Here is a 22,845-nt window from a genome sequence, read left to right as displayed (position 1 = left end):
TGTATCATGCGGTAGAGCTAAAAGATGGACACTGAAAGCTAGTGGCGCATAGGCGATCAACCCTCTCTGATCCAACGTAAAAGACCCTTTCCTTGCGGGACAATGAATTTGCATAGCGCACACCGTTGTTAAAGCTGCGAACAGCACGGACTTAATTCCAAGTGACTTTAAATATTTTCACTAAGCTGATGTACTTAGTTCTCAGACGGACCGGCCAACTAGCTCGTCATCAATAGCTGCATTTATTTACTAATCACATATTTACGTAATAACCGCCTATGTAAATCAAGCATGTGATTCAAAAGAGAAAGATCATATCTTGTTAGCGATACCAGCCCAGTAATCAGGCAATGTAAAGGCACAATAAGGCTAAATGAACGAAAAAAGCCGGAGTGCATCAACGGACGGCTATCGAAGGTCCACACGAGTAACAGGTGAGCCCACTATGAAATTTTCGCAGCTGTAATTGTTTGTCCACGTTTTGTTTAAAGCGATCTCCGCTCACCCGAGAAGACGAGATTCGATGAGGCGCACACTGCGCACGGAACCAACCGAAAAATTCGCGACAACAGGAATAGAAGGGGAAAAGGCCGGGTTATTGCTCATTCTGACAGTTTTTAATACTTTGTACGCTAATAACTGCTACTATAATCTGTGTTCAACAGATAGAAACACTATGGGTAAATAACAAAGATAACAATAAAAAACAGAATGCACAGCTTGCTCTCTATAGAGCAATCTATAGAAATATATATAGAGCTCTCTACAAAAAGCACATAGATTCCTACAATAAATAAAATGGGGGAGGCCGTAAAGCCTGTGTAGATGGGCGAATATCCGTATATCTCATTATTTTTGTTAATAGCTTAGGTACGGACGCACATTATAACGGGTAGCAAGAATTTGAAATAAATAAGCTCCGTTAATACAAAATGTTATTGAAGAATATTTATTACGAACAAATAATAACAACATACATGTGCAAATATGTGAAGAACTTATAATAAAACTGCCAAGGAAGAAAGAAAAAATTTCTTTTACGGTTATGTACGCACCAACCATAGATTCTTTTTCGATTGGAAGATTTTTTGGATGTCCTCTTCAGCTTGACGAAAATAACTCCTGCCGTTTTACTACTATTCACATACTGTGTCTATTGAGTCTACTGTGAGGGTCGCGATACTCCAACTGGAAAATGATTCCAGGAAACGCTAGAAAATTCTACGAGGTAGAGTTATCTAAAATAAAAATAAAATAGTACTCAATTGTTATATATATGAGCATTATCCACTAACGAGGAATTAAATTTGGGTCGAGTCATTTGAATTTACACTTTTGTCGTTTTTCCACCTTTGTCTAACCCTCGAATGGGAGAAGAAATCTTCTGGCGTACAAAATCCTACCGACAGAAGAAAGGATTTTATTATTTGCGATAGAATTGAAATAACGTAATAAATAAATTAGCTGCGTAAAAAGTTCTTTACTAGCATTATACTGAACAAAGATGAATAAAAGTCGATTATGGGATGACACTTACACACACAAGTAAATATTCACAAAATAGGTATATAAGTTATATATAAAAGCAATTACTAAATACGAGGTGTACCTGCCTTACACCCCTTGCACCAGTTAATGATAAACCTGATTTTGAGTTTACCCAGATTTCATTATTCTTCATAGAAATTTTCGAATTCCTTCCAGTTTGCATAATTTATTTGTTTCTAGGGTTTCTATTAAAAGGCTGGTTGCTAACTGACATAGAATTTGAAAATATTCATTACTACTACAAAATGTCTCCTGAACCCATATATATGTCTACCTACAGTAATAATAGAAATAAAAAATATATATTAAATAAAATAAATATATAAATTGAAAAAATATATATGAATAAATTAAAAAAAAAGAGAAAAAAACAAAAAAAAATATATATATATATATATATATATATATATATATATATATATATTAAAATAGAAAAGGCAAATATGAGAGAAATAGTTTTGTATCTTTTGGAGTTATTGTCTACATTTTTCAATCATCTTTTAAATTTTTGCTCTCTCACTGTTCAAAAGATACAAGGGAAACAATTATTTCACTAATATAAAGTGTTTTCATTTACTTGTAATCTATTCATGTGTCACGCATTATAAATGGTTACAGTTACATCAGAGTCACGAACGTCGCTTACGGCATTTTAAGCAAGGCAATAAATATTTTATTTTGTATCCATTTTATTTAGTTATTGATATCCTGTAAGCTTTTCATGCAATACAGTGCAAATTTTGCATACGTACTTTCATAACAAACACTGTCAAACTATAATCTATGTTGAAGCGACGTTAGTTAAACGAACCGTGACTTAATTGGGTTTCCTATTGCTGTTATCTCACAGAAGTAAAAAAATGATAAGACATTATGAATATGTGTTGTCTGAATTTGAAGCTGCCCGCCAGTCTCTACAAAAATATTTATATCCTTGTGCAGCGGCGCTCTCAACACACGTGGTAACGAATCGAACGAACCGCTACGGCTACTGATTGAACGTAAGGACACGACATCTGCGGAACGATATCTGGCATTTCTTTACCTGTGGGATCACCAAATTATACTAACAGCTAAAGGTAATTGTACAACCTTGTGACCGTCACTAGACAACGATTTCCAGTTTATTTGGGAATATAATTAACTGTGGTTGCGGAGCTAGTAAACGGCAATAGTTTTCAAATGATGACCACCCGCTATCAGTTATTACTTTTCAGTGTGTTTCGTTTTACGCAGTTGCAAGTACTCGATGGTAAATAACAAACTGAATTATCATTAATTTAACAGCGAACAATATTAAGTGCTATTATATATATCAGAAGATATGATTCATAAGTTATAGAATCGTTTTAATTAACAAAACAACAAATTCTGAAAAATCCAAAAATCGTAATGTGTTTGAGTATAAAAAAAAGAGTATTTTTTTGTAAACGTGACGCATCTGAAAAACGTTTTTTTCATAAATGACATGAATATACACTGTCAAAGATTAAGAAACGAAAGGGATATTAGCTTTGAATTCTCTCGACATCTGAAACGAGTGCCATCTTTGGTTGTACTTTTTCCACTAGAGTTTCGTTTGGAGCCTGCAGGCTTGTGAAATTAATACCTTTTAGGGGTCTTTCATACGGCGGGATCCGCAGCTTTAAAAAACATGCACTAATTATTATTAAAACTTGGCTGTTTGTTTATATATGTTAATAATTGTAGAATGAAAATTAAACAGCGCAAAAGTAAGCGTATACCATGTGCGCATCGCTATCGGGTGGAGAAGAAACAAAGAGAGCGCGAACGTAAGCGTAAAAGAGACGCCCGTCGTAATCCAATTAAGTCGCGAAATCCGAACAAAGATCTTCGAGTTCCTAACTGCGCACCTTTCAAGGTAGGCTTAGTGTACAGCTCTTGCGGAAGACCTAGGCAAGTCCAGCAAAGTCCCTCATGTCTGTTTACTGAGGCATTGCACACAAGTGGCTTTGAAGGCAGCTGGGAGTCAGCTCAAAATATGAAAGTGCGTTTGAAAAGTTCTGAGTCTTATATATTATCAAAAACGATTTACCTGTGTATGCATAACTCATGTTAAAGTTGTGCTTAATTAAACCGCATTGCTTATTTTAGCAGAGAACAAATACAATTCTCTTTTCTCCAATGGTTTAAAACACCGTTTAGTAATCAGTCCTATCTAATATATATTTCCTTTTTGTTTGATTAATTGTCTACATGGCAGGAACGAATTATGCAGGAGGCAGTCGAGGTAAAAGCACGAATTGATGAGGAAAAGCGTCTTCGTCACATGGAAGCTAAAGCTCGGCGACAACAGGAGAAATTCAAAGAGTACGAGACAATTGACACTGACAACTGCCGGGTCCTAGTTGAAAAGGCTGGTAATACAGCTCATTCATTCGTACAAGAGGTAAACAAAGTAATTGAAAAGTCGGATATCATTGTGCAAGTTTTGGACGCTCGTGATCCAATGGGTACTCGTAGTGCGGAAGTCGAAAAGACTGTGTTGGGAACTGGCAAGAGGCTACTATTGTTATTAAACAAGTGCGACCTTATTCCTGCAGACAACCTTAAAGCATGGCTGATATTTTTACGAAAAGAGTTTCCCACTTTGCCGTTTAAGGCATCGACGCAAAATCAGCGGAACCAGCTTTCACAAAACCGTGGAATCAACATACAAGAACTATACGAGGATGAAGTAATATCGAACAAACGCTGTCTCGGCGCTCAGCACTTAATGAAAATTTTGGGCAATTATTGCCGAAATAAGGACATTAAGATAAGTATCAAGGTAGGCGTTGTAGGTTTCCCCAACGTTGGGAAAAGTAGCGTTATCAATAGTTTAAAAAGGACCAAAGCCTGCCTAACAGGAGCCACCCCTGGCCTGACTAGACTGGCACAAGAGGTGACTTTAGACAAACATGTTCAACTGATTGATTCACCCGGAGTCATCTTCGATAAATCTGATTCAACTGGAGCAGCTCTGAGAAATGCTTGCAGAGTAGAAGCCTTAGCCGATCCGGTTACGCCAGCCCTCGAAATAATATCTAGAGCAAACAAGGAACAATTGATGCTGCAGTATAAAATTAAGGAGGACTACGTGAACGGGGAAGAATTTATGGCTCATATTGCTAAAGCTCGTGGCTTTATTGGCCGAGGTGGCATCTATAATCAAGACGCTGCCGCCCGTCTCATCATCAATGACTGGAATTCGGGAAAAATAAAATACTACACTGTTCCTCCCGAGGAAAACAAAAACGCCCTAATATCAACACAGATTGTGTCAACATTTGCAAAAGAATTTGAACTTGATTCTGATTTTACCGATAAGTCAGTAATGATGAACCTTCCCCAAGTATTGCCATCAAGTACTGTTAAAATGGATGTCAGTTCCGAGGAAGCTATGGAAGCCCATGCGGCGAACGAAAAAGATGATGAGGCTGAACAAAATGAAAAAGAAGATTTTGATATTGAAGAAATGGAAGATTCCAGCAAGGAGAAGAGAACAAGGACACTGGTGAGAATCTTGGCTAATCCGTCGAAAAAGCGCAAAGCTCAGGAAGTCGACGACAGCATCAATGACCCTTCGTACAACAATTTACGTCAGAATCGATCCTTAAAGGCGGCGTTTAAGAAAGCCCAGAAAAAGGCAAAAAAAAGTGACAAGCTATCGACTATACTTTCTGAATCATTCGATACTGCATTTCAGGACCTTAGGTAATTGTAGGCAGTTGGAAAGTCTATAAATTAACACTATGCACCCCGTTTGGGTGGATCGCGATAGTTCTGTAATATTCTTATTATTATTACATCGGTTGTAATATGTTGTACGAAAGATATAAATATAAAGCAAATAACTGGACATTTTCATTTACTTAATATTTAAGTCTGTTTTTTTAATAACGATGAATAAACAACGTTTATGCGTGCGGTAAATTTGAACCGCTTCAGGCGTATTATTTAGATCTAGAATTTATGGACTATATTATAAAGTCTGAAATTATTAACTGTATCGGAGTGCACCGAGTCATTGTGAGTTATGGTTGTGTGTCATGTACTGACTTATAGCGCCCATGGTGTAAAAAAAAGAGGCGCCACTTAGTATCTTTATATCATCCTTTGATGTCTTGAGAATTGAGAATATTGAAGATGAACAATCTAATTATATTAAAAAAAAAACATTTATTATTAATACTATTATATTTAGAAAGATAAGTAAATTGATAAATTTAAATGCTGCTTAACCAGACGAGCACACCATCTTTTGCTGCATGCCATACATATAGCTGATGAATATGATGATTTATTTGCAACTTTTAGAATGCTAAATTAATCAAAATACCAAGCTTCTCACAATCCTAGAACTCAATAACTGCAACATTCACAGTGATCTATATCATGAATTCATTCAGTTTGTTTGAAAGCATTAAGCCATTCAGCTCGAACAGCATGAGGATAAGACGTTTCCATTAGGCTTATCTACTGCGCCCTTGATAGCGCAGGAACAACGTGTGTGTCTATTAAGCATAAGGCCACCAGCTAAGGTGGTCCAGGTTCGAAACCGAATGTTTTTGTGATGTACTTAATTCAGAACATACTTCGTTTATGACGCTGGTACAGCATACAGTATAGAAGTGAAGTGTTTGCATACTAAAATTAGGGACACATGAGATGTTTTAGGTTAGAGATTGAGTGTAGACACACATAGTTTTATGCTGGGAGTAAGCCGCATGAAGTACGCATAGAAGTAATACCGAGCATAAAATAAGAAACATTTAGGTTCAAAACCAGGCTTAGCCGCTCGCATTTTCGTAGTAGGACTAGCCGCCTGCAGCAATGCTCAATTGCAATGCCAAGTGTAAAATTAAACTTATAATTAAGTTATTTATTCATTTAATGCGATTGACCTTAAAGCTGACCTATTCCCGAAATAAGAATGGGTTTGATAAGCTTTTAAAATGGTGCAAAAAACAAGCGGTTTAAAACGATTACTATGTATGCGCACAACATGGTCTATTGCAACCTGAATGCACATACGAAGTTGATGCTCATATAAGTTTTTGCTACGAGATGGCAAATAATTTTTTAGAACCTAAAATTAGTACCTATAAAAAGGCAACCACTTGAATTTCGGCAGATTTTTAACGTTATTTTCGGATCTCTTTGATCTTCTTCTAAGTGAGGCTGTTCTCAGGCAGTGCAGTTTAACTTTAACTCTAAATATTTCCTTGCTCACTGGAAGCTCATTTTTTCTTAACTGGAAACTTTCATTAACATTTTAGCGTTCATTAGTTATAACATATAAAGTTTAGTAGCGTTTCATTAACTGTAGGCCTACTTTTCCTTTTTAATTTAACTATTTCTCGTTCCTGTAAGTCATGATGTACTCTATGACAAAACGTGGGGAGAGTGTCTCTACCAAGACATTGACTCAGACAAATAGGCGTAAGGAACTTCCCGTGACTGTGTGCAACGAATTTTAGTAAAGGCCATGTGCCTTTCGAGATGTCCTGATGAAAGTAAGTGATGGAATATAATTTACATACAAGAAACAGACAATAAATCTGCCAGTGGACGGTAAGTCTATAAGGAACGATACCACTCCGCCTGCATTCAGTTACACGGAGGACTTCGGTTTAAAAATTGTGCGAAAGAAGCTGCCAAGCCTTTCTTATATATCAATTAATTATAAGAGGTAATTACTCTATATTATACATTTCTGTCTTTTTAAAGAAATAACTACTTAAATATATTTCAAGAAGTTTGTTTCAAAAAGTTTAATCAAAGATGTGCTTAAGTTTACAAACTTACTAGAGATTATATGCAACGGATGTCACGTAAAATGCAATTATCGGAGTTCTGTATTTTGTCGGAGCTAATTTATAATATTCAGAAAAAGGCATATAATAATATAAATTCTGGCAAATGCAACTTCAAGGTGAGCTGATATAAGGAATTCAAAGAATTTGAAAAGCTGATGAAGTCCCTGTTCGGGTTATCTCTATCATCGGCGTTACGTAGCATTAGAGTTCCACCTCAAAGGTACCTATGAAGTCGTTTTCCGAATCTTGTGTCTCGTACTTCAGCCGTTAGGCATAACTTAAGACGGTTGGCTGTAGAACTAAACAAAGCCTATCTACGCTTAGATTCAAATTTAGACCACTGCATGTCCCTAAGCTTGATAGATTATCTACTGTGCTACCACAAGTACAATTCAAGGAGCTTAGACGTTCTACCAAAAGAAAGTAGAAAAATTTAATGCAGCTGTTTTTGTTTTCAAACAGCTAGATCACTTTTAAGAATATTTAGTCTCTCCTTGTGTACTCCGTTTCAACACCTTTTTTTTTGATGAAAGCTTGTCAGAATTTTCTTGCTTCTGTTTAGGATTGCATTTCGCACAATAAAATGTAACTACTATCTCAACGAGTGTTTCAACAAAAATATCGATTGAAAAAATGGAAATTGGGTTAACTTGAATTCTTGAATCTTCTACTTATCTTGACCTAGACAGATCAGCCAATATTTATGTATGTTGTGTTCAAGTACGTGGTTGCGTGGAAAACGTCTTTCTATAGAGAGGACTTATAGTGCGAAGTGTACGAGTGATATACTTTGGGCGGAGCTTGCCTAATTACGAAGTTGCAGTTGTAGTAGTGTCCAAAGGCAATCCGAAACAAAAAATTGTGAGACATTTCAAGCCGAAAGTCGGCCAGGACAAACGTTTTCAAATGTGCAGTATTATGCATTGTGACTATAACGAAGAAAATATTTGAATTTCGATACGGTAATATTAGGAGCGGTCTTATTACGAAATCTCTAGATATTAGTATTAAACATATAAGTACTAAATTTGTGTTGTGTGTGTGCTGGCAAGTTTGTATAGCGCAGAAGTAGTTCATATAAAAAGTCGTTATATAGTATAATCCACAATCTTCAAGGCAAGAAAATGTTATAAAATGTAGTTCTCGTACTTTTAGTTATATATGGAAATGTTTTGTCGTGTAGGAAGTTATTTAACGAAAATCCAAAGGAATGTGTAGCAAAATCGTCAAATACCAAAAACTTGCAGATTTGCAGAGAAGATGAGCGTTGGAGCAGACCGAACGGCCTTTCATTTCATCCAACTGGAGAAACAATGTATAGATAGGTTCCGTTAAGGCAGCTATATCCTACAAGGATTTCGACGTTTCTACTAGATGCGAAAAAAACAGAATAGGCACACTAAAGCGACCTTGTATTAGGATAGTGTAAAGCGATATTCGAAATGGAGTTGCATAGAGAGTAGTAATATCATAAATATGCAGTCTGTTGGGGTAAGCTAAGGTGCAACGATACCATTAATGCACATTTAGCTATTGCTACTATTATTATGATTATTGTTATCAAACATGATTTGGTTGGACCAAGCTGGATCACTTAGGTCAATAAACGCTTGGTAACTGTTTGTTGAGTCACTTAAAGGCCAGTAATCGATTTGTGATAATTCTTTGCAGTTCTTGTTTTAGGTGTGTAAAACGTTGATTTCGATTGAAGACTACTATTATATATTCTAATAGATGTTATGCTATTATAAGCGTCTTTAAGATGTCTTGCTCTTAACGAATGCCCAGTTTAAAATTCACTTTAATTACTACGTTGAAGGTTGGTTGATTGAGTTAATTATTTGCAGATCTGTGATACCCGCGCACAGAGGGGATGCGACGGTTCATGCGAAATCGAACGCCTCGAGATACGCGCAACGCCAAATAAAAGTACAGAAATTGTTGCAACAATAATATTAACAACGGCAACATAAAAAAGCAATAAACAATTTTGGTAAAAGCTCGGTCAGAGATGCGGTCTTTCTCGGTGATGTTGTCGTTATAGGCGTTACTGTTGCCTTTGTCTCGCCTGTTAATGGAGTCCAGTGGCCACAATACTCGCTTTAAGCGATCGTTATAAGTACGATGAATGGCACGCACCGCTCCCACTGCTCCTGCTGCTGCGGTTGGTGCCGTTACAAAGCCACGCCAATCACTGCCGTCGTACCTACATCAGTGACGGTACCGTTTCTCTTTTCTAGAGCTAACAATACGAAACACTTGTTGTCGACGTTGAAAACACATTCGCCACTGCTAGCCATAATCGTCTTTTATCGACGTAATACTGCGATTAAAACCGATTGGGCAACTGAGTTATCCCCAAAAAGAGAAATTAAAAGAGAAAGGTAGATAAAGACTAAGAGTGTATTAATTGAACGTGTTTTTCCGGGAGACAAACCTTTATATATCTACAAACGCACGCGAAGCTTATAGTTACCTTCGACAAGGCAACCATTGAATTGTTTGGAAATTAGAATTTCACCTGTCATCTTCTCCGGATAGCCTTTTAGTGTAAATATAGATATCTTAACGGTAAACTCATTATTTGATCCTCATCATCGAATGCACTGACTTTTGTCAACAGTTGTTGAATTAAACATTACCCGATAGCTATACGATTGAAGTAATGATGCGGCTGGTGATAGGTTTTGTGGCTATCGCCATGTCCCTGACCACCGTGATTTCGTCAACAGTTAGCGAACTCCGTGTTCAACCCGAGCAAATACATTTATCACTTGGACAGGATCCATCACAGATGGTTGCTACATGGCTTACTATTAATCAAACGAAAAAACCTCAGGCCAGGTACGGTGCCGCAGGGAATAGTAGCTCGGTACTGTTTAGCATGAAAGTGAATGGCTGGTCAACGAAATACGTCGATGGTGGGACCGAGCAACGTCAGATGTATATACATCGAGCAATCATGACTGGTTTAGTGCCTGGGCAACGATATTATTATCACGTGGGTAGCGACGATGGATGGAGTCCAGTCTTTTGGCTCCAGGCTCAGCGGAACGACAGTGCATTTGCACCAACTCTCGCTGTCTACGGCGATCTCGGTATGTTTATTCTTGTACAACTTGGTTAGCTACCATAAAAGCTTCATAGAACTCGAGATGTACAGGATATTTTCCTGATTCTACAAAATTATTTTTTGCAGCATAAAGCTCTAAGTTGATAATTAAGCTTTGTGTTATGGATGGAAATTTGAGTTAAAAAGATGAATAAGAAAAAGTTATTTATTAAATATACATACAAGTAAAAAGAAAGGTAATTATTCTTAATATATAAGAAGTTAGTTTAGTAGAAATACGTGCTAATTTTTTTTCAATTCGAATGTCGACTCACTATGTAATGTACCGTAATGTACTGACTTTACGCTGAATCTGTATAGAATATGTGCAATCCAACTCTTAAATCAGGTACTTGGTTCCGCAACAAGTACCTCCTTGACCCTATCGAAGCGTCTCGTAAAGAATACACCCGCTATTAGAACAGCTATTTAGTTCGATTCTTTGCAGTAAAACAATGCACGTTAAGCAGAGATGTGATTAATTCGTTGCGTACAGTCCTTCTGATTCGGTTAATTTCTGAAAATTAGCTTCTTTCCTATAAATGTCTACATAGAAATTATAAGCAGATTACTTCGCTGTTGCCAACAGAAAGCGTGTAAATATATCATACGTGATATTTGCCGTAGGAAACGTGAACGGCCATTCAATCCCGTTCGTTCAGGACGAAGTACAAAAAAACACAATCGATGCGATTCTTCACGTTGGAGACTTTGCCTATGACATGAATTCGGACAACGCTCGCGTTGGAGATGAGTTTATGAGACAGATTGAACCAATCGCGGCGTATGTGCCGTATCAGACATGTCCTGGAAACCACGAAAACGCCTACAATTTCTCGAATTACGATTACCGCTTCAGCATGATGCAGTCCAACGGACAGATCAACAATCATTATTACAGGTGAAAAATGAATGACGAAATTCAGCAGTAATCACAGTTAAATCTAGAATATACACTCTTTTGTCAAGTCTGTCGTTCCTTTTCATATAAAGGTAGTAGTCACCATTTTGATGTTCTTTAAAGAAAAATATTCGTAGTGGTTAACATTTGTCATTTTAAGAAACAAAAGGAACGCCCGTTCGAATTACTAAATTATATTAATGCTGTTTACGGCTGTTTCGCTTCTCATCTTTCAGATCTCAAACCGTTTAATGGAATACCTTTAACGTGTCCTAATTAAATGTTGCTTCATTGTACTATTAAGAACAAATCTCTGCAACTAACGATAATACACCAAAGCACCATTAAATTGTGGTTACAGGCCTTATTTACTTAACTTCCGACTCATTATTATGCAACGCAGTAATAAGCTAATTATGCGGCCTAAGATTATTTGGAAAAATTATAGATGATTTCAAATATATGTGGTTTGTTACAACCTTTACCAACTTCGCCAACCGCCAAAGATTTGTTTAGCAAACTGTGCGATGGTCTTAGCTAGCGGAAAGCTAGTACCATCTGACATATGACGGATTACTGGTTAGAGCTTGAACTAAGTTAATCCAAAAAGCTCACGAATATGACGTTGTATACGTCTATATATTGTAAGTGTCTGAAACAGAACTCATCTACCAAATAAATGTTTTGAGATTTACGTCCGGTGCTGCGATTAAGGATTGGTTTAGACCTACTAGACTACTACGGTTCCCGTGATAGCTTAGTGGGTAACGTATTTGTTTGCTAATCTGAAGGACATATTGTCGTCTAAGTTCGAACTGGGCATAGACAGGCTTTACTTCGTGCTGGAAGCCAGCAGTCTTATGGAATGCAAATATCGGAAGTAAAACGATGAAACGCAGAGAAACTACTACAGTTACAGCTGGCTTTCAGATAAGATCATTGATGGTAAGCAGTGGTGACGCCACTGACGACTCTGGCTTGACAAACTCGCCTATATTTAGTTAGGTTATACTATGATGGATATATCGTGTACTGCGCTTCAAGTTTTACATCCGGTACTGCTGTTGGGTATTTCATCAGATGGCTGATATATTAGTGTACAATGCGATGCATAGGCACTAGTCCAGTCTTCAAAAAGGTTTTTAGTTGAAAACAGTTTAAAAAATCTGTAGTTTCTGTCTGCAAAGAAGAGGGTATTTCTAAACTACAGTTAACACACCTCAACCAAACAGTCGACGAAACGTGGATCAAACCTGACTTAATCTACCTTAAATCTTTCTGAATAACTGGTAATGCTATTATAAGCTAACTTTACCTTCTTTCGAACCTGAATAGGTAAGTGTCTATTACTGCCGGATTATCGTGCAACGAATACTAGAAAGCAAGCATAGTCTTAAGTAATCAGTTTAACACTGCATAGTATACAATTCAAGAAGTTGTAACTCCCGTGCATTTTTGCAGCTTTAATTATGGTCCAGCCCACATTATCAGCTATTCAACCGAGTTCTACTTCTTCATTTGGTACGGGTGGCACCAGATTAAGTATCAATATCAGTGGCTGGAGCAAGATCTTATCGAAGCTACCAAGCCTGAAAATCGCGCCAAACACCCCTGGATTATCGTAATGGGCCATCGACCTATGTACTGCTCCAATGACGACCACGATGACTGTCGATACCGCGAGAGTATTGTTCGAAAGGGTATTCCCATCGTCCGAGCCTACGGTGAGTAGACTTTACTGCCAAATCTTAATCATTCTAGAAATGTTTTGAAATATCATGTGGACACGAAATTCCGAAGAAGAATCCATTTAGAAACGTTATCGAAAACGCCTTAAGAACCCGGCAAGGCACAAGAGCGCTCACATCTGGGTAACATTTTTTGCGACAGGTTTAGAGGACCTATTTTATAAGTACGGAGTTGATCTGTGCATTGCTGCTCATGAGCATTCCTACGAGCGGTTATGGCCAATTTATGATATGAAGGTCTACAATGGAAGTGCCGAAGCTCCGTACACCAACCCAAAGGCCCCCGTGCATCTCATTACAGGTAAATTAGTGGAAATTATTTGTCTAATTCTTTATGATTTTTCTAGATCAAAATATTACACTTAGCCTTTCTTGCCCGTATCATTTAATGTCGTACACTTGCTTGCTTATCGCGGGATTGATAATTGATACGGTTCATGGGCTACCTTTTGGTCCCTCTGGGTTAGACACATATGTGAGGAAATGAACACCAAGAAAACATTTGGTTGGCATCGGTACTCTGAGATGAACAGAGACAGACCCGGGGGAACGGAGTAGGAGGAGGTCTATTGCTTCTCTCTAAAGCATGCGGCAAACTTAGTCCCTGTAATAATTAGGATATTGTCGAAAACAAACGTCATCACACCTTTGTGCTTAATTGCCAGTTCAGTTAGTAGCGCAGCATAGGATGGAATACAAGGGCTGTTGGATTGGCTACATTTAACTTAATAGACCTCGCGCAAATAAAGCCTTACTTTGTGATATTTTCATCCCTAAACCCAAAAAGCTTGTTATGGACTGAATGGGAGTCGGTATAACAGCGGCTCGCTTCAAATCTCTTACTATACTGAGTACTATAACTGGCATAGATCGAGGTACGTAACTGCAATGCGCCACATGCCTGCTGATGCACAGTTCAACTAAAAAAAAACTCAGTGGTTCAAACCTTGCTTGGGTAGCCAATTATAGCTATTCTCGTTCTCGGTACTTAAAATACCTCAAGTGAACACCGTTATGGAAACGGCAGGTAAGAATATCCCCCTATAGCAGTCACCTACCACTATAATATTAGTACATTAAAAAATACAGACTTTGTTTTAATTAGTGTAAATGTATCAGTGAGATTAAACTCCCGAGTATCCATATTGAGTGCATTTGAACCTATTTGAATTGGATAGGCTTGAAATACATAAACATCAAAAAGAAAGGGATTTAGTACGCTCCTTCACTAAGAAGCGTTCTAAATCACATCAAGTAAACATTATTGAGTTGCTTCGTGTTTTTATTCTACTTTAGGCTCAGCGGGATGTCAAGAGAATATTGACCCCTTTGTGAAGAAGCCTGCTCCTTGGAGTGCAGTACGGATCTCGGATTATGGCTACACGCGAATGAAGCTCCACAATGCAACCCACCTGACACTGCAGCAGTTGTCTGCAATTAAAGAAGGCAAAGTGGTAGACGAAATTACTATCATCAAAGATAAACATGGACCGTACACACTTTAAGAAGACACACGATTTACGCAGAAGCTACCATCGATCTTGCACTAATTCCAAATCTAATCTAAAAAGAGTTTTAACTCAAAAAGAAAAAGTTACAATGCCCATGGCGCCATTTTAGAAAATGAAGAGCGGCAAGAATTTAATAAAATAATACTGATTATGCCCCCAAAATAGTTGTCGTTATTTCTACAAATGCACATATGCATATATCGTACATAATGCATCAGTCTCACAACTTTAGCTATTGAACTAAATTTACTTCTATGTACGAAGTAAAAAGGGGGACATAGAAATCAAATGATTATGCTGAATAAAGCTGACAAACAGGAAGAGACTAAAGACAGGACAAATCTAGCAAAGCTGTCTAGAAGGCTTGATAATTCGACGCTAGTATCTAATATGTCGAAAGGTCGCGTTTTGCCTAATTAATATGTAGGGTGATGAATTTGTGTTTTCTCACGGACAAATAACAATAGACCGAGAATTTACTGTTCGACATTAAACCTGAGTAGCTATCAGAGAGGTTCTGGTAAAATTTCGATATCCTGCGCTGTAAGAATTCCAAAGCAAAAAATCGCTTGAACTAGAAAGCACTAATGCCGAGGAGATGTCTTATGCAGCCATAATAGAAAAAGTAATATCCATGAATATTATAAACCATATTACACATTTTAGGAATCTGATTTAAAAAAGAAAATATAGCAAGTAACAGAGATGCCCTCATCTTCGATCATGCAAATGCTAGGATGACAGACATGGCGATATAAAAAAAACTAACGGTTCTACTTACCTAGCCGGCTAAAAAACTGATAGAAATGAGATTTTTTATTGTACCGAACGAAGTGTCGAACGAAAAATTAAGGTTGCAAGAAAACAGAGGGACATCCCACATCTGAGGTGCAAGAAAAGGGTGCTGAATGCGGCTATTGAATAGAGGTAACCGTGCAACATAAATGTATCTCGATAGGCTCATTTCTTATGTGGAAATAATTTCTATTTAGTTGTTTCACTTTTGTGCTGGGCTAAATAGCATCGACTATAGGATAATCCATTTGTACTTGTAGAAATTCAAACAAGCATACGTTTCACAATTTGAACATATTACACATTATGAACTCATTATTATTAGCTTATTTTTATGTTTCTTTTTGAATCCAATGTTTTCTACAGCCCAAAAAGTCCTTCACATCATCAAAATTCGAAAATGATTAATCTAATCTTTAAGCTCATAAGTTGTAAAAGTCTTGCTTTCAGAAAGTCTTAAAGGAAGCTCAATATATTTGGGTATTATAAACGAAGGATCCATGAAATTGGTGATTTGCTGAAAATCACGTGTACACCAAACACGCATTATTTAAAATACTCACACCGAACGTCCTACTATATATCGCCTGTAGAACGACAACATCCCTGCCAGTGTTTAAAAACAACTTCTTATCTGTGTTTCCAGTTTGCTTGTAGAAGAGCACTGCGAAATATTGTACCACTTAACATGCACGAGTTAACCCAAAAAACTAACTTCAAGGGATACCTGAAGACTAATAGTGTTACCCTTTTTAAAGGTATACTCCTTTATTTTCCATCGTGCAGGTTGTTTGGGAAGTTGCGTAACCCGCGAAATATTAATTAAAGTTTGATGGTTTTGTAATCAACCTTTCGTACCTTTATCTCATTGTTCCTTTTGTATACGTTATGAGAAGCTTAATTTCAAAACCTTAATCAGTGTTTTATACGATTGTGTAATTATGTAGAATGTCTTATTTACGCAACAATGAATTAATATGTAGGTTATTGGTGCCTAATTATTATATTCAAAAAGGAGGGCATAAAAGGGTTCTTTTAACCATGAATACAAATATTCTTTTTCCGTTGCGCCTGTTTTTGGCATTGTAAGTTATCGTTTGTCAGTAAGTTGTCAGTTTGTTTATACACAGAGTCTTACTTTGTTTGCACCGTGATCTACACGATGATGTGGCATATTGTTTCATTGCTTTACTCATCTGATATAGACTTATTAAACTAGACTAAGCACACATCGCTTACTTCGCTAACAGAGGTATTCTGGCTAACTCGATTATCCTGTCTGCAGCGCAGCATTCACACCTTAATGCCAAAGGGACGAATATCACCTTCATCACAAGTTAGCGGCGATTTACATTTAGTGCCTTGAAAAGTCGCAAAATGCTTTTCTTTGCCAAAAAACTCGGCTGCACTCATCTGATTTTAAAGTACGTTATGAATAACATAAGTGCTACATGTACAGAGTGGAACGTTAAATCCGGATTTTTTCGTAAGTCGTTTCTAAAATATACACAAAAATAGATATTGTAACAAACAACATTGCACCTACTATGAAGTGTCGTCTAAAAAATGCAAAAGCTTAAGACGGTCAAAAAATTTAAGGGTGAAAAAAGGCGCAAAGGCTCTTAAAAGACTAGTTGTTGGAGCTTATCTGGACGACGCTATGGTCAATTCATATTCTTTTTTCTAAAACGACCGTTAATTTTCATGTAAAAAAGCGTAAATGTCTAAGCCAATTCGGTTAATTTTCGAACCTTTAAAATCCAGACCGTATTTGGGGTCTTCTGGTTTGCCTCCTCAAACTCCTTATCGCATTCTCCAAAAGTCGTGTAAAAACTAGCATGTAAAAAAACTAGTGTAAAAAGAAAATTTCACTAAAAAAATATACTTTTAATCTGAGTGGTGGGTTCGTTCAGTGAAAAAAGATAAGATAAATATTGATGAAATTCTGAAGAAAACGTACTGTTTTCCGCTGTTGTTATTTTGTTCTAGTTTTTTTTTCAAGAATGGCAGATGAACGCACGCCTGCTATGGCAAAGTGCATGCCAAAGCATTTTAAAGAGAAAGACAATTACCCACTTGTCATCTTTACTGTAGAGTCATTGGGGATACGTCATATTACAAAGGGCAGCAATGTGCATAGCAGTCCAAACAAACCAGTATTATCACTAAAATGAAACTAGATGAAACATAGCGCCGCCCAGCAAAAATAAAGCGCAAGCTAGAAGAGATTCATGGGGCTGGCTCGAACATACAGGATTCCCCTTTCTTAAATGACAGCAGATCTCTCAGGCTAGGTTTGGGACTGGCAAAGAAGCAACATAGCTGTTTCCTGAGGCTTCTTATACGCATATACGGCCATCTCGTCTAACAATCACCCAGAACCGTCCATAGCGCTTTAGTTCAGCATTCGATTCAGACCGGCGAGTTGCCTTCGGTCCATTCCCAATCAAAGCGGATTGCACTAACGGCAGGTCATAAAAGATAAAAATTAAACTATGCTCCGCGACAGCATTATGGCGCCATCATCTATCCCGTGGTCCTTTCCAGTAGCTCTGGTGAGAAAAAAAAGACGAGACGGTGGGTTTCAGCTTTGACTATTATAGGCTAAGTTCTATCACGAAAGGAACCGTGTACCCGCTGCTTTGAATGGACTATGCTATCGATGTTTTCGGCCGTATTCGCTACTGTGCCTAACCAAAGGATATCGGTAGATGAGTAAACACTCAGATGGCCAAAAGGATACGATCTTCTGCACGAGTGCATGCGATTCGATCTCGTTACCGTACCTTCGACTTTCCAGAGGCTAATGGTCAAAATCGTTGCTGGTTTTGAGATGCCAGAAGGCTCTCGTCTACCTCGACAATGTCTTAATTTACTCATGTGCTATCACCCACACAACTCATCTGCAAAAAGTACTAGCGATTATTGACTCCATCGGCCTGTGTTTGAAAACAAAGAAATGTACTTTAGCTACCCAAAAAGGCCACAAGATCATGGCCGTTGCAATTTCCTCAAGAAAGGCCATGAAAACCGTGCCCCCTTCCGCTTGGGTTACGGGGGATTAAAAAGCTTCCTAGGAATAGCCTCTTACTACCGGTAGTTCAACTAAGATTTTGCGGTTTGCAAACCCGTTCTAAGCCGTGGCCAATGCGAAAGGCTTCATCTCGAACGCAGGCTACGACGAGGCCTATCGGTTGTTGCAATCCAAGACCACTGCCCGTCTGGTGCCACATTCCGCAGAATGTGGAGGTCTGATTACAACTGGACGCCAACGAAACCGAACTGGAGGTAATGCCAGTTTATGTGGGGGACTGACTGACGCCAAGGCTATATGCCATTTGGAAATGATTCTGTTGTCAGCACGCACATTAATAGGGCCAACCTTTCGTCAGCGTACGTGAAAAAGTCGGCCTTTGGCTAACATTTAATATACTTTGAGAGAGTGGGTAGACCTAATAGTTTTATCTGAGTGACGTTACGCAGATTTGAGAATCTTCATAATTTCTGTTTTTTTTTCTATTAGAAATATGCATACTACATCAAATGAAAACTTATTCTGTTTTTACGATGCTATTAGAGCTTTTTTTTAAGGTTTGTTTTGCTTTACTGATAAATTTCTGATTGAAATAAAAAGAAGGTTTCTTTTATCTTTGTTCTATCATAACATTTACAAAGGCTGCATTAAACGAAGACTAATTCTATGCTTAGGAAATCAGCAATACTAAGAGTTTTCACCTTGGTTTCACCTTTTCGCAAGGAATCCTTACAAATGCTATTTCAGATGAATATCTACTCTATTCGAGGGATGTCACCAGGACTTTTTTGCCCTTTTATTTTTATTTTTAGTAAGTAATTAGACATGTATAATAAATATACATAATTCACTCTATATATATATATATATACACACTTGAATTGATACATTTCGATTGGTGTATTAACTATGTCCCTGGATAGTCTCTCAAGCTCTAAAATGTTTTTTATTAATCGATATTCACATATATCTTTGCAACATTTTGCTTTTTTTCAAGTTTTTTTTTTATCGAAAATAAGTTCAAGAAAAGGATTCACCGAAATATGAATCAATTAACATGTATTAGAAAATCACTTTAAAAAACCATCTTACAAATAGCTCAAGACGTTTTCGTCCCATTGTTATATAGGTAAACCTATACGGCCAATTGTCAATGGCGTTCGCCATGTTCAATTTTCTTATAAAGATAGAAATATCGGATTTCTGATTAACTCGTGTATATATATCGAATAGTGTGAAAAGAACCCCCTTTTACATAGAGTATCATGATGACTAAACGGTAATTCCGATTTGAAAACTACAATTTGACTACAATATAGATTAAATTTCAATTCAATTTGTCGGGAGCTTTCAGGTCATACAAAAAAAAATACCCCTTACATAGAGTTCATAAGCCAAACAATTACTACACTCGGTACACTTTCCATGCCGATATAACAATTTTAACTCATCGAGATCGGCTTGTAGAGGTTGCCATAAAAGCCTCAAAGTCAAGATTCATCAAGCTTCATTTGACACTACAAAGTAAAACGGAATATTCATAAAACCCAAACTGAACAGAAAATAACAACCCAGACAGTAACTTTTTTTAGATAAATGGGTTTGGCTTTGATTTTAAGAATAGGCCATAATCAAACATGTTTACACAAAAACTGTACACATCTATGTCGGCTGCCATTAATGCCTATAGTAAAGTGCCCGCTTTGATCGCAGGCTGATAGATACATCCGTCATAATCAAAATTGTAGTGAAATCAGACACTATAGATGCAACTAAGATATCAGAGAATTATACCGATGATCTCAAGCGGCTGACTTTAAGCCAAAGCAGAACACAACACGCCTTCTACTTAAAAAACTCGACGTATTCAATGCCTAAAATTTAGATGGGGAGAATACTTTTTGTTATTTTTACCTTTCACTTGAGCTTGTATAATCGATTTTTCCACTCTTTTTTGCGTTCGTTACACAGTTTACCGGTACACAACTTAGTCTTCTGGTTGGGTATAGTTTTAAAAATCGTTCAGCGAAAAAAACACGAATGTAAAGATGACTAAGCTTCAGAACAAACAAGATACAGCTTATAGGTTTAAAGCTCGTCTATGACACAGAAGGTGTCACAGAATGAAATCAATAAAAGGCATACTTCGAATTGATTAAATAGCATTCTACACAATTCTATAGATGACGTCCCAAAGACCCAAGACGAGGCTTGGTAGTTTTATAGTAAATGAATGTGTGAAGTTGTTATTATAAATAATATTTTTAGCTATAAAACTTGTAAACTTGCTGTTTTGTCATCCTTTTTTCGATTTATTCATCCAAACGCTGCTTTCACCTACGTGTGCACGCTACGTGCCGCGAAAAATGCGCCGACAAAAATCTCTATATCAGTCAGGAGAACCAAGTAAAATGTTTAACTCGTTAGTGATAGTTGACAATCTCCATCGCAAATTTAAACGCAGGGTTTAATATGTGCGCAAAAACGAAAAGGTCAACTTCATAAACGAAAGGAACTATGAATGCATTAGATATAACTAAAATAACCTTTGTCATAGCAACTTGCTCTTTCGAACTATAGAGATAGGTATCGATAAACATCATATAAAGCTATTTTTCACTACGGTGCATTATGGTTCTGAAACATAGTTTCAGACGTATCCCCATAATTCGAGCTCACAAAGCTTCAGTAGTGAGATGCTACAAAAATCACTGATCGATCAAAATGCATCACTCTAAATATTTTAATAAACATTAAAGAGGAATCAGCACAGGTGTCCGATTCGAATAGCTCGATTACTAGCAGACGACATCAGCACACAGCTCCCAACAAATAGTATACTCGCAGTTCGTTTTTCATGGTATGAACTTAGTTCGCAGCTATTGTATTTAGTGATTCGCAGTTAGAACTCGCTAGTTGCATATAAATAGTTGCATTATTGTATTAGAAAAAATCGGTCCTATATGGAACGAAGTTTCAATTATGAGTCAAGATCTGTGACTCTTTCCCGAAGGGGAGACCGACCTGTGCCATTTTGTATTAAACTGTTTTTGGCCCAGTGGCCTGCTGTGTTACTTATAATTCATATTGAATATATGAAAAGAAGTGATGTTGTGAATTGTGCAAAATAATAAGTAATTTGATTGACGTATTAGGAGGTAAGTTTTTGAAAAAGGTCAGTGTTTATATGAGGTATAGGTGGCCTGCACGTTCGGAAGCCGCATCACAACCAGAGCCTTCACTGGCGCAACGATACATTCAGAGCAGTCCAGTCAACTGACACAGAACGAACAAACGATCCCGCGGGAAATGTCTCAATGAACTAATAGTGAATATTCACAAGCACGATAACTTACACGGATAGATAAGGTTATATTCTTTGTAGAGGGGTATTGTTCTAGTTGCGTGTGCTCAAATTGCGCTTTGCTATTATACTTAGTTTTCGAATTGTATATACTATGATACTCTCTGACCAAAAACTAGCCACGGATTTAAATAATGAACTCAGCACGGAGGTGACAGGTTTGACAACGGCAAATGGCATAAATATATATATATAATATTCACATACTATGCATTAGTCTGTATTGTAGTCTTAGTATTGTCAACATTGCATAGAACATTTTTAGTTGAATAATATAGCGATGTTTGCCCTTTTCACTATTCGGATAACCTTGATGAGCTGGACTAATTCTATGGCTTCAGCAAAAATCGATTGAACTGCATATCAGGCATTATCCATGATTAGGCTAGGACGATATCTAAAACATACGCGCTTTATGTTATGCACATCGAGCCATTTTGTCAATTTACTCAAGCGATTTTTTTGACCGACCTCTAGGGCAGATGGATTGTAAATACATTATATTAGTAAAATGCATGTAGAACGCTGATAAGAACAGATTCTTCAAAATGATACTTTCATTCATTCTAGAAACGGACGGATTCTAGAATTAAACATTACTTTTGTCAAGCGTTTGAGATATTCTTTCCTTGTTCTACATCTAACCTAAACAAAGTTGAAAAATATGAGGCAGATTCGTTTCGTAAAACCCGAAATGAAACAAGCTTCAGACCAGCTTATAGAAAGCTTAATAGGGGAATATTTGCAAATTGCAGTTTGTTATAAACTGATTACAGGAGCATATTTTTTTGCATCAGGGGACCAACATACCAGGACCAATATTGACAAAAGCTTTTATGTTATCAGAAGCGATCAGTTGTGTTTTCGTCCTAACTGCTTTACTTATGATGTTAATCTGATTCGAAAAGGATTAGATACAATTGATCAAAAGCGTCGTAACAGGTGCGTTTTGCTGCCTCTTGTACCTGCTGTACGACAAATCAACACCGAATGGATGAATCTGATCAAAT

At 37.2% G+C, this 22,845-nt stretch overlaps 3 protein-coding genes across 5 annotated transcripts in view; all 3 read left to right on the top strand.

Moving 5' to 3' along the window:
• Positions 1–285: 285 nt before the first annotated feature.
• Ns1 (Nucleostemin 1) lies at positions 286–5,490 on the top strand. Of its 2 annotated transcripts, none has more exons than XM_022791741.2 (4): positions 286–434; positions 2,491–2,627; positions 3,259–3,430; positions 3,773–5,490. In XM_022791741.2, the coding sequence occupies exons 3-4, from the start codon at positions 3,260–3,262 to the stop codon at positions 5,267–5,269; spliced, it is 1,668 nt and encodes a 555-aa protein (XP_022647476.1). In that variant the 5' UTR covers positions 286–434; positions 2,491–2,627; position 3,259; the 3' UTR covers positions 5,270–5,490. The 2 variants fall into 2 exon arrangements, with proteins under 2 accessions (XP_022647476.1, XP_022647475.1); XM_022791740.2 differs by having other exon boundaries at positions 287–434; positions 2,449–2,627.
• Positions 5,491–9,604: 4,114 nt separating this feature from the next.
• Positions 9,605–14,804, top strand: LOC111245372 (acid phosphatase type 7). Its single transcript, XM_022793646.2, has 5 exons — positions 9,605–10,468; positions 11,110–11,383; positions 12,845–13,107; positions 13,274–13,432; positions 14,428–14,804. Exons 1-5 carry the CDS (start codon positions 10,036–10,038, stop codon positions 14,634–14,636), a joined length of 1,338 nt encoding a protein of 445 aa, XP_022649381.1. The 5' UTR covers positions 9,605–10,035; the 3' UTR covers positions 14,637–14,804.
• Positions 14,805–21,477: 6,673 nt separating this feature from the next.
• The window catches only part of LOC111244207 (uncharacterized), a 25,195-nt gene continuing 23,827 nt past the window's right edge, over positions 21,478–22,845 (top strand). For both annotated transcript variants that reach the window (XM_022791011.2, XM_022791010.2), the window contains exon 1: positions 21,478–21,629. The gene's annotated coding sequence lies outside the window, so the exon portion shown is untranslated. The remainder of the gene's footprint in view (positions 21,630–22,845) is intronic.

Source organism: Varroa destructor, unplaced genomic scaffold, assembly GCF_002443255.2.
Source record: "Varroa destructor unplaced genomic scaffold, Vdes_3.0 BEIS01000002.1, whole genome shotgun sequence".
Classification (NCBI taxonomy): Eukaryota; Metazoa; Arthropoda; class Arachnida; order Mesostigmata; family Varroidae; genus Varroa; species Varroa destructor.
This window is presented reverse-complemented; position numbering and strand designations above follow the sequence as displayed.